We start from the raw sequence: 12,659 nt of genomic DNA, 5'->3' as shown, positions 1-12,659 counted from the left end.
ATAATCCATTTCAAACATTCATATCTTTCTTTGAAACATTGAACGGAATGTACGCAAAACCACATGCTTGGATTGGCTGTTAAGCCTGTTCGTTTTGCAAATATTAAAAATATCTTCGACCTTTGAGAATTTGAGAAAACTAGCACATCTTCAGCATAAAAACAAACCTAATAGGTAAAGCTCCATATCGTATAATATGAGGTGACTTTGTCTCACCAACTTACCACTAAATTGACTAACTATTCAAGAAAACATCTTCATTATTGTCACTAAAAATAAATAAGGGGGCATTGGACACTCCTTGATGAATTCAATAAAATATTAAGAAAACACCAACTAACACATGCATCACACATGGACCAATCCAATGCCTTGAGAATCCCAAGTATAAAGGAAGCTATTGGAGAAATAAATCCAACTAAAACATATCATGGCTACACAAACATCTAGGAAGCTAAAGAGCTAATTTGCATGCTAATGATATTTATTGATGTTTCAATTATTAATAACCACTTGATATAAATGATTTCACACCCTCTTAATTCTGATTCTAACCATTCCTTATGACACTGTGATGGACAGACGATGAGTTTGAAATGTTGAAAATCAAAAAATGACATTTGATTGGATTCGGATCAGACAAAAATCTGATGACATACGGATTTGGATTTGATTTTACTTTTAAACAAATATTCTATATCTAATGTCCGTTCACTTTGAAAGTTGGTTTTTGACATACCATAATAATCCATTTCAGATTTGAATGTGAATTTAAAATTCGGATTTGGATTGTAAACTTGGATTTAGATTTAAGTATGGTATACCAAAGTTTGCACATTCCAAAAATATATTTCTAGTTCGAATCCGATCCTTCAATAATATATCAATAGACGGTTGGTGGGAGGCGGCTGTGTAGGGGCACTTATGTCTTTTCGCATCCGGTTCAACAACCACTTCGGATCAAAAGCCAGCCACACGTTGCCCTTCAGGCCGTTTTAAGTGGAACACGTGGTTCCTGGGATCTTGATGCACTTGTTCTTTACGTGCACTTGGCGTTACGCAGGTATCCACGTTGCAAAATTCGTTCCGCGGCAAGTTCTCAGAAATTCGAAAGGGCCAGCAAATGGACTCTGTCGCGTAGTGAAGACGGGAGTGTGAAAAGAGCAAAATCCATTTTACAGGGAGAGGGACGGGGAGTGAGGGAAAGGCAGAGAGAGAGAGAGAGAGAGAGATGGGGGGAGATCGGAGGGTGGTAGTGGCGGCCCTGCAATTTGCCTGCTCCGACGTCGTCTCTGAGAACGTCGATCGAGCCGAACGGTAATAAAAAGGGAGATTTCATCCTTTTCTTTGTATCCCTTCATAATCTTAATTCTTAAGGATCCTCTGATGGATTTCTTTTTCCGTCGCTCTTGTGTTTTAGCGAAAGGTTTGTTTAATCGGTGGATGTTCCAATGCACAGGGTTAGCATGTGTTCCGATTCATTGGCGACATCCATACTGTTATCCGTGTTCTTTTCTTTTTTGAAACTTTTAGATTGAAGTCTGATGGATAGTACCTGTAATTTCCCCCTGTACTTTCGTGATCATGAACACTATAGCCCGGTTCAGTATGATGCTTGGTTTGTTCTCAGGATTCTTTTAGTTCTTGCACTTGCTTTCCTTGAGAATTCGCTACGCACTTGAAATTTGGCCGTCGCTTAAAGGGTCGCCCGTCTTCATTGAGTTGGGAAATGGGCCTCTCGATACTCAAGTTTGCGGATTGTTTCTTCCGAGTTGAGTTTGTGTTGCATGATACAGAATCATGTATCCCAAGTACTGGGTCTGTTATTGGAAAACTTCATACGACGTTATGTTGGAGAGTGCACCTTTGGATCTCTCGAAAACTCTTAGTTCAGATTATGCTGCTTCTATATCTGATCTAGGACTTCTTTGTGATTACTTATCAACAATTGGGTTATCAAGTTCTTTTTACCAGGGAAAGATCAATTACTTAAAGCTGGGGTTTAGTGGAGACAATCTTATTTAATTCAATAAGATCATAGCAGGGATCTGAAGGCACGACTTGTTTTGGAGATTTATTCCTGCAGAGCCTAAAGTTTTACTCAAGAAGTGGAGATGCCTCTTTTATATATATATATATATATATATATATATATATATATATATATATATATATATATATATATATATATATATCACCTATGCCGACAGACCCCTATGTTTTATTCAAGACATGGATATGCCCCTATTATATGTATCTTTTGTTCCTACCGGTGCTTGTGTATGGCTTCTCAGATCATCTGGATCAAGTCACTGACAAGTGACAACTACAAATTGCCTGTTCTTTGCAGAATCTAGATATTCATGTGTCATTTTCATCCATTATAGGTTTCTACTCTATCTAATGTGGCTGTTACTGTGAACTATAGCAGCATATTGGATGGTGTGCAAGTTTACCTAACACATCTCATGGTATGGCAAGTCTACCAGATGAGAATCATCAACTGATATCATCACCAGAATGGCTAGATTTAGCAGATTGAGGAAAACAATCTCATTTCAGGCCAAATGGATTAGGAGTAGAAATGTAATGTTCAACAAAACGGCAATGATAATTTCATACACTGCCATAGAAATGTAATGTTCAACAAAACGGCAAGGATAATTTCATACACTGCCAGTCTCGATCTTCCCAAAAGTAGTGCCATTTTTATAATGGATCAGTTTGGTAACAATTGATGTGCTGATCTCCATATATTCGTGTACAGAACCTTCATCTGATGGAGATAAAGTGTGGGAGGAAGCTTGCTTGTGGATGTGGGTGCTCATCCACTAAACCATGTATACTATTCTCTTTGAGTGTCAATTGTTTGTATGGTATCAGAGCCTTCTCTTGTGATATTATGATTTTTCTTGTCTCCCCCAATCTATTATGGTGTCAAGCTCTTCATTCCCTACAGCCTCAAACCATCCATATCCATTCAGTTTGAACGTGGCCAACTTCATCTCATTGAAGCTCAACCACTGCAGCTTTTTATTGTGGAAAACTAACTTATGGGTCTGATTCAGAGCCAAGAAATGACTGCCTTCATCTATAGTGAACCCCTCATGCCACGTAAGACAATCTCAAGTAAGGAAACTGATGGAGTCATGAAAAATTATTTGCAGTCCAGATTTCATAGCTTAGAGAAGGACTGATAGACTCCTCTGAGGGTGGATCATAGGTATGCTTTTCGAAGAAGCTCTTGGCTTCGTTGTGTTTTTGCAAACAGCAGTTGAGTGATGGGCTGCGTTTATTGCTGTGTTTGCTCGAGATTCTCAATAACAAGAATTCTTGCTTGTGCAAAAAGTCGTAGACTTATTGTAAGGACATTTTTACGCAAGAGTTCAGCATAGGCTTCAAGGGAATATGTGATGAGGTTGGGCGTTGGAGCTATAGGAAAATGTCTTGCTGATCAATCTGAAAGCTCCTGGTTGTTAAGTGGGTTAGAAGTTGGTTATGAAACATTTGTAACGACTATACTAAAGTCTTCAAAACTAGTTTTCTCTGATCTAGTCTCTCAACTCCATGGTCATGAGATTATGAGGACTTCACATGGGAGAAATCAAAAGTGTTGCTTGTGTCGCCCAACACTATGGACAAAATACACAAAAAATTTACAATAATAGGAACTTTTGACTCTCATGGTGATGCATGACCTCTATGCACTTTTTGATGCAGATTATGCATTTTACTATGGTCAAAGTTCGAACAGATTCTATGATAAATTAAGGGCACCATGGATCACATAATGACCTATGTCACATAGGTACGGGTGCCGGTGCGGGTACAGACCATTTTTAAAAAACTTGGGTGCGGGGGCACGTCCGTACACACACATGCACATACATATATGGAAGTTAAAATGAAGAAAAAAGAGGGAAGCGGGACATTAAAATGAGGGTTTCGAAAATTTTAATGTTAAAATGGTTTAAGAAGTTAAAATGTAAAAATCGTTAACATTAAAATCAGACAAATTTGGACTTAGTCAACTTTGACCGAGTCTGAAAAAGGTCAAAAATGACCTTGGTTGCATTGACCGCACCCGGTACGGTCGCAGTATCCTGCCGTACCCAGGGCCATACCCGTACCCATGTCGTACCCGTACCGTGCGGGTACTCCTCCTTAGGACGAGTACCCGTGTCACAGAGATAATGACTACTCTCTTACCCCACTATGTCTCTCTGCCTTTTCTAACATAGATTGGGCAGGCTGCTTGATGACCTGTGGCGCTAGCATTTTCTTCTGCATCTTTCTTTGGCTTCAATTGCTTTTCATGGAGTGCTAAGAAATAGGCATCATGTCTCACTTAGCATTGAAGCTAAATACCTTGCCATGGTCTCCACCGTAGCTGAGCTCACATGGATCACATTTATTCTTGGAGAGGTTGGGCATCACTTGCCTTCTCTGCTCACCCTGTTCTGTGGCAACTGACAATCAACACTTCATGTCTCTATTGGACCGTTTTAGTATTTGTGTTACAAGTTTCATTGCAGTTATAATTAAACTCTGTTTGAGGTGCACGTTTTTACTCAAACTTCTTGTCTATGCTGGTAAGCTGCCAAGTATACACACTGAGCTATACTGCCTCTTTAAATATATATAGATAGGAATTCTATGTAAGCTTTTTCGGTGTTATGTTGCTTCATTATATTTTAAGTTTTGTTTTTTGTTTTTTTGTTTCTCTTTGGGCCAGTTAATCTGTTTCTTGTATTGTTCACATTGTGAATGAGACCTTATGATTTGATTTTTTTCTCCACATTTTAATACAGATTGGTCAGAGATGCTCACAAAAAGGGTGCTCAAATTGTTCTTATTCAAGTAAGTAGCACCACAATAACTATTTCTGTTATATCTGTGTCTTGGATAATATTTAAACATTTATTTTGAATCTTGGAAGGATATTGCTTATCCATTCGTTTAGCATGTTTGGTAAAATAATTTGCTAAACTAAGATTCTGAAGTGATGTAATAACTTTATGGAATTAAATTATGTATCCCAATCCAAAAGCTTTGTAGCTACGTTCTTTATTTTGTTATGGTCCCCTTTCAGGGAGCAGTACTGCAATCCTTTTATCAACAATTATTTTAAATGTTAAAGTTTCTTGGCAGGTCATGGGTTGCATTAGCCAAAAAAACAATCTAAACCTCCATCTTAAATTTAGTCACCGATGCTTGCAAGAAAGTTATATGGTTTTATGTGGCAAAAGATATTTGGTGAAACAAGCCTATTGCATGTGCAGAATGATGAGTTTTCTTAGGGGATATGAGTGTACTCTTTGGTTGATAATTCATGCCTTGGGGGAGCTTTTCAGGGCATTGCTTTTCACTATGTTATGTGTTCAACAGAAAATTGGTTGGTGTGGTTTTGCGATGAAGAATTTTAATGGATATTTTAACAATGAAAACACTTGAAAATTCAGACACCAAATAAAAGAAACTGAACTCCCAGTAATATATTGAGTACAGGTTGAATCCACAGAAATGGGAGCCTCACATCCAGTATCCGATAAAATTTACTTTTGCAACATTGCCAATTCCAGCGCTACAGCTAACTAAACTAGCGTATAGAACAAGCCTATTACTAATCTAAACTTTATCTATATACCAACAAAACAGAAAATTAAGAAAGCATGAAACAAAGAATGATGGAAAAGGAAACTAGAGTAAGTCTACTTATTGAATTGAACTACACTAAGCAACTTGCTAACCTATTCTATTTACATGAAACAGAACACTTATGCAGAACTGAAAACTAGACTTGATCCATAAGGTTAGGCTACAAACATAATGCACATCTGGTGAGCAATAAATTAGGACAGTACTCTAATTAAGCTAAGGACTCAGGCCATAGTTGCTGTCCTTATGTAACGCAATGCAGTTAAAGCACTTTCAAGTTAGGCTTATTCCTAACTGTGACTGCAGGCGACATGTAATCTGACCTAGAACAGCAACATGTACGGATCTTCATCTTAGACAACATATAACAACAGTAAAACTGTAAAAAGCTTGAGTTAAAGGGCTGCTCTGACCTATACCTAGACCTTAAACCTATACTAAACAAGGAATAGCTTCAATCAGAAGTGAATTGAACAAAGCATGTAATAACATTAACCAAAGTAGTTGAAAGTAAAGCTACAACCTCTCTGTTCTAAACCTTTACAATAGCACAAAAATAACAAGTAGATTAAAGATATACTAATAAAAAAATATGACAGCAATTCAGTGGACTCATCTTACTTCCAAATATAACAATAAGGGACTAAAGACATTCACGTCCCATAAAATGAATTCAAACTATCTAAATCTGTGTTATATCAGAATAAAGCAAAACCTAATTCTGACACATAATGTAATGGTTTTGACCTCACATGTGCAGTAATTGAAGTAGATGCAGCAAGGTGAACTAACTAATCCCGGCTAACATGAAGCAAAAATTAATCTATCTAACTAATCAAACCCTAACTAAGTGTGACCCAAGGGAGTTAACACATCTAAAGGGGCCCATGCACTGTTGCAGTCCTAATTCCTATTTGCTGAACAATTAATTAATCAAATAGAATTTCATTAGACTAATTAATAACTGAATTAAAATTAAAATTAAGTTAGACCAGAATTTTCCTAACTAACATGCTCAACAAAATAAGCAATTACACTAAGGGAACCAAAGAGAGGGTCCTGTAAGAAGTTGATGGTCTTCTTTTGGCTTCTCTCTCCCCCTCTCATTTTCATAAAACTTGAAACCTCTAAAAATCCATTCCCTAATCTATCACTCGTTGGCAATTAGAGAATCAGCAGAACTTCCTATACTTGTCTAATCTCAAAGACTTTCTTACTGACTAAGCATAAACAAGGAAATAAGAACCAAGCTGGTGTCCTAATCTAATCTCAAAGACTTTCTTATTGACTAAGCATAAACAAGGAAATAAGAACCAAGCTGGTGTCCTAATCTAATCTCAAAGACTTTCTTACTGACTAAGCATAAACAAGGAAATAAGAACCAAGCTGGTGTCCTAAAAGAGGACACAGTTTTTCTTTCTAAAACGCCTTGCAGCCCAATAGGAGACTGCCCTAAATCACCACATTGCTCTAACGGAACTCATAAAACCAAAATTGCCCTCCTAAGCTTGATACTAGTGCTGAAATAATGCAGCCTTCATAAACTATACGAGTTCAATTTAAAATGAAAGCATTAAGTGACAACCATGTTCTATATATATATATATAACCTATACTAAGTATTGCAGGAAATAATCAACTGAAATCACTTAACTATTTAAATCCCTCCTGGTCCTGACTGTAAGAGTGTATGTAATTGGCTATTTACTAAGGAGGGCTTAAAAATTAATGTCTGAATTCAGTGGATATTATGCTGGTTTGTCATTTTAATCTCTCGGAAGTCAGAAATGTTACCTAGATGCCTGTGAGGAAACCTCAATTTCTGGAAGTCTCTCAATCCAGGGACAATAACGAAAGATCCTCCAGCAAGAAGTCAAACAGGGCACTAAGGCACAAGATCTTCAATAGGGACAACACCAAAATTTCTTCACTAAAGAGACAATACCATGCACCAAGGCACAAATCCAAGCTGATAACATAGCAAGAAGCAACTTAAGAGAAATGGCACCAAAACCCCAAACTCTGCTGCCAACGGTAGCAGCAAACTTACTAAACTGGCACTAAAGCATAACCAATAAACAGAGACTAAGGCCTAACGAAGAAGGACAAACCACAAAGGGGCACCAAGGCCCAACAAGAATCTTACGAGTGAATGAAGAAAAAGCTTCATTAAGGAAAGAAGAAGGCCTGTAAAGCAGCCTCACTATTTAAAGGAAAGAAAGAATCTATATACATGAGTTAAACAAGGAATTGAAGGAAACTAGCTGTTGGGCTGGTTCTAACGTCTCAAAAAGATCTATTGGAGGTAGCCAACAGGTATCTATCTCCTCGAGGCACAAAAGGAGAAAAAATAATAACATAAAAAGGAAAAGAAAGTTACAAATAATCCTATATACATGTATACATAGTACATGCACAAATATGTATAGACATATTTACAAAGAATCTAACAATGCCAACATTGTAGATGTAATTCTGAATAAATTACTCTACTAGTTCGTAACGTGGCTTAGTAATTTGCTACTACAAGACAATAGTGGCAAATAACTTTTATAATTAGTATGTATTGTTTGCAATACTGATTAGTTTGGATTGTGAATTCTTTATCGTGGCAATTCAGCATTGTACACCAGAAAGTAATTTTAAATTATATGGCATGTCTAAAATGGTTGTTTGTTTCTTTCTGATTGTCATTTGCAGGAGCTCTTTGAAGGGTATTACTTCTGTCAGGCCCAAAAGAAAGAGTATTTTGGGAGAGCTAAGCCATATGACGGTCATCCTACAATTCAAAGGTAAAACATGCCAGAAATCAGTCCTTTCAAGTTTTCAACATCTAAAGCCAGGAAAAACAATTTGCTCGAACAATCCTTTGATATGAAAGAGAAAAAAGAGTTTCAGTTCCTATCCTTCATGCATTGGCAGGATGCAAAAACTTGCAAAAGAGCTTGGTGTCGTGATACCAGTCAGTTTCTTTGAGGAGGCAAATAATGCTCATTACAATTCAATTGCAATAATAGATGCTGATGGGACAGACCTTGGTTTGTATAGGAAGTCACATATACCAGATGGACCAGGTGAATGCTCTGCATCTTTATTGATTTAGTGGCCATTGTTTCCTGATTCAGTTTCAATAGAAAGATTGAAAAGCCAAATAGTTCTGCTTGTGCAGGGTATCAAGAGAAGTTTTACTTTAACCCTGGTGACACTGGATTCAAGGTGTGTGGTGGTTTGTTATTTTAGGATTTTTTTTTCCTGGTGCAGTTTACCAATCGTGTGAACCAGAACTTCTGACTTACCTATTAAAAATTGTGAAAACAGGTCTTCAAGACAAAATTTGCTAATATTGGGGTTGGTAAGTATGAATATCACCTGTTAGACTACATCCAGGAAAGTTGATTTTAATTGCTTAAAGCTGTTGATGACTAGGCACTTTACGTTTGTGCTTCATTATTGTTGAATGTCGGAGATCATAATGGATGAAAACCAATTGAACTGCTGATAGCAATACTTAATTCTTTTTCGAACTTGCCAGCTATTTGTTGGGATCAGTGGTTCCCAGAGGCAGCCAGAGCTATGGTCCTTCAAGGTGCAGAAATATTATTTTATCCTACTGCTATTGGTAGTGAACCCCAAGATGATGATCTTGATTCCTGTAATCACTGGAAGCGAGTAATGCAAGGCCATGCTGGAGCAAATTTGGTTAGTGTTTGTGTTTTATGGGGTTAGATCTTTCCTGAATAGGCATAATAGATACATTATGTACAAAAGATTCATTTTATCCACTTCTTCAGGTGCCTCTAGTAGCTTCAAATAGAATCGGGAAGGAGGTAATTGAGACAGAGCATGGACAAAGTCAGATTACCTTCTATGGCAACTCCTTTATAGCGGGTAACTCTTTCGCTGCTCAGACTGAAATTATGTGGCCAGAGGTATAGGTGGTGCATGTATATATGCACAATGATAACGTTTTTTACGTGTTTAATGCAATAAATAGGTCCAACTGGACAGCTTGTGGCAACAGCTAATGACAAAGATGAGGATGTTGTGGTAGCTGAATTCAACTTAGATGAGATAAAATCCCAGAGACATGGTTGGGGAATATTCAGGGATCGGCGTCCAGACTTGTACAAAGTATTGCTATCATTAGATGGGCACAACAAAGGCCTTTAAGCTTCCAGAGCTCTTTTTATAGTGAACAGGTATGCTTTATTCTAGGGTTCTTGTTCTAGGCTGTGCATGAAAATCTGAGGGTGCCTATATTTAGTCATCATTCATGCTGACCTGAGCGGTCTTCTGTGGGACTGGACACCATGTGTCTCAGTCAATCGAAGCAACCCTAAACCATCTTCTTGAGGGCCAGCCTGGCCTGGATCTGGTTTAAACTGTGCCTGTTGATAGGCCCCGTCTACTCCTTTGCCTATCAAATTATAGGAAGTCAGTTCAAAATGAACTAGAAGGTGGAAGGACTGGCCTGTGTCTTGCCTTTTGGAATTAGGTGGGTGGGTGAGGTGCAGGCAACCCAACCCGTGGGGCAGGACCATGTAGGTGTTTTAAAGCTTAACCATAGAGCACATGGACCATCGAATCATGCATCCCTACTTGTACGGCCTTTGAATTGGCACTTCTAGGAATTAAAACTAAAACTACTTGCTAGCTTTCCTCTGTGTATGAATTCCAGGTATTGTTATGTTTCTTCATGCAAATGCACACGGCTGTATATTCGTGGGCAAGTGAATTTTTCCTTGGGAGAAAGAAAACCCATTCTGCTCTTGTTTCATAAATGCTACCAGCAATTAGTAGTTGACCCTACTGTAAGCTTTTCAATATGCAGGTCCAATTGATCATGATCGGTTACTATTTCAATCTTTTACCAATCAAATTGTACAAGTATTTCTTGTTTTCTCGACCTTGTGACGTTTTTTGTTCAACCTGTTTGATAACTCACCAAGCCTGTGTCCTTGACGCTTCAGCAATTCAACAAGTCTTCTTTTATTTGGTACTTCAGGTGCAGCACCTTAAATTTGTTCAGTACGAGGTATAGTTGGTGGACGAACAACTCATGGTTCAAGGAAAGAATCATGTTGATATTGCATTATCTTTTATATGTTGCAGGGATCAAGGAGAGAGCTAACTAGTACTGCGAGACTATTTAAAGATGTTGATTGCATCAATAAGTGGATGACGACAGTTCTTGGCTGCTGAGGGAAAAAGCAAAAGCTGGCATTATATGTGCATCTCTTGAATTTCCTTCCAGTATCTGGTTGTTTGAGGTGTTTATTTTCGTTTCATCTTGTCCAACTTTTATACCAGCTTATTATACTTTTTTAGTCCAATGTTAAATAAATATGTTCTGGAAGGCCTAATTCCAGTATATATATTTCGATAAAATGTCCCGTGACTCCGCGTTTTTTCTTGCATTTTAAACGTCTATGAGGTCTTCCGCACCAACACAAACACAGATCTGTATACATTAGACCATAAATGAGCATGACAACTCATCGGGAATAGTTTCAACCAACAATTGACGCCCCTCGGTTTTACCTCACTCGGATGTTAATTTCACCCCTGTAGATGATAATGCCCACGCTTGTGCTTGTTCTCGTAACTGAAGGTGAAGACATAAGCAATGGCGTGTGGCCTCTGCTTTGGACAAATTTTCAAAGTGACAAAGTGGGAAGACGTAGCAACTGAAATGCCTTCTGTGGTCTTCCGGCGAATTATTTGCTGGATGCAGCAGAAATTAGTGGGGAAAAGGAGATGAATCCAATAGAATGTAATGTAAACGGTGATGGGAAAAAATAGTACAATTTTTTGGGAACCTTGGTGCTCTGGCTTTCTGGTTTGCTGAACTTTCACTCATAGCCCATCAATTTTATTAAGCAGAAAACGAGAAACTGCTCATCGACGTACTCAACCACAAACTCTATATGTTGTACATGAGTTGGCATGCCATGTGAGTTCAGCTTTCAAGGTCATTGCTGTAATGGCAATTTACCGAGTTGGAGTTGTAGCTAGTTTTATATCCAAAACTCAGGTATGATCCTTTCAAAACCGGTCTCTATGTCACCGAACTATAAAGGGAGGACTCGGCGACGGCTTTAGCTCTCAGAAAATATTGCTCTTTACTCAACATCTTTATTTTTCTTTGTTAATGTTTAGTTAGAAGAAACGGCCTTTGGCGTGTATCATTCAATTTGAGTGATGCGCTTACCACTGTTTGCAGTCGATAAAAATAATACACCAAAACGTGACAACAACAATGAGATTTAAATATCCGATCCTTTGAGTAGGAGCTGCCTTGCTGCTCGGCAGAAATGGAGAGGCGTTTTTAGTTTAGTTTATATAAAATATTAAAAAAATTATGTTTCAGTCTTCGTTAAAATTTTAAATTTTAAAACTTTTAGTTCGACCTCTCCAACTAAAAATTCTTTTGACTTTGTTCCTGCCGCCCAGTTCTGCTGCGGGCATCGTCATCAAGACTGCATATATGTGGGATGACGTCTTTCTCCTAAACTGATTACAACATTTTGTGCCGCACAAGCCAACCACTATTAACAAATGGAGACATTTTTATAGAGCTGCCCTCCAACAGCGTGCTTGCTTCATTGGATGTTATACGGAAATCAGCCATTGGAGGGACCGTATTGTTATTCTGAATTGCAACCCCGATTACTCTACTGTGAAATCCCTATGCAAACGCTATTGATTTGATGATGTTTTTCTATGGAACATCTATCTCCTGAGTCTTCTGTAAGGGGATTTTGTTTTGCTACCATGTCTTGTCCTTAGGGATCATGTACAGTTTTCGGTTTGTTTATTGAACTAAAAGTGGGTGGTCTGAGTCTGATCCCCCGAGCAGAGTTGCATCAGAAATAATGAACCACCCTCAAAACTCCGATAAAGAGGCTTCTAGACAAGGTTGCTCCTTGCAACGAAGCTCATCCTAATTAAGATCACAATTCCAGGTGAGCTGGGAGATTTACTGCCAGCTAAAGGCCAAA

General features: G+C 38.1%; 1 protein-coding gene across 2 annotated transcripts; it reads left to right on the top strand.

The window, feature by feature from the left end:
* Nucleotides 1-1,153: 1,153 nt before the first annotated feature.
* On the top strand, nucleotides 1,154-11,056 carry LOC116266526 (N-carbamoylputrescine amidase). Of its 2 annotated transcripts, none has more exons than XM_031647756.2 (10): nucleotides 1,154-1,317; nucleotides 4,812-4,860; nucleotides 8,359-8,450; nucleotides 8,581-8,732; nucleotides 8,828-8,874; nucleotides 8,977-9,010; nucleotides 9,191-9,357; nucleotides 9,450-9,546; nucleotides 9,653-9,857; nucleotides 10,664-11,056. In XM_031647756.2, the coding sequence occupies exons 1-9, from the start codon at nucleotides 1,232-1,234 to the stop codon at nucleotides 9,826-9,828; spliced, it is 900 nt and encodes a 299-aa protein (XP_031503616.1). In that variant the 5' UTR covers nucleotides 1,154-1,231; the 3' UTR covers nucleotides 9,829-9,857; nucleotides 10,664-11,056. The 2 variants fall into 2 exon arrangements, with proteins under 2 accessions (XP_031503616.1, XP_031503615.1); XM_031647755.2 differs by having other exon boundaries at nucleotides 1,155-1,317; nucleotides 10,771-11,056.
* Nucleotides 11,057-12,659: the final 1,603 nt, after the last annotated feature.

Source organism: Nymphaea colorata, chromosome 13 (assembly GCF_008831285.2).
Source record: "Nymphaea colorata isolate Beijing-Zhang1983 chromosome 13, ASM883128v2, whole genome shotgun sequence".
Lineage (NCBI taxonomy): Eukaryota > Viridiplantae > Streptophyta > Magnoliopsida > Nymphaeales > Nymphaeaceae > Nymphaea > Nymphaea colorata.
This window is presented reverse-complemented; position numbering and strand designations above follow the sequence as displayed.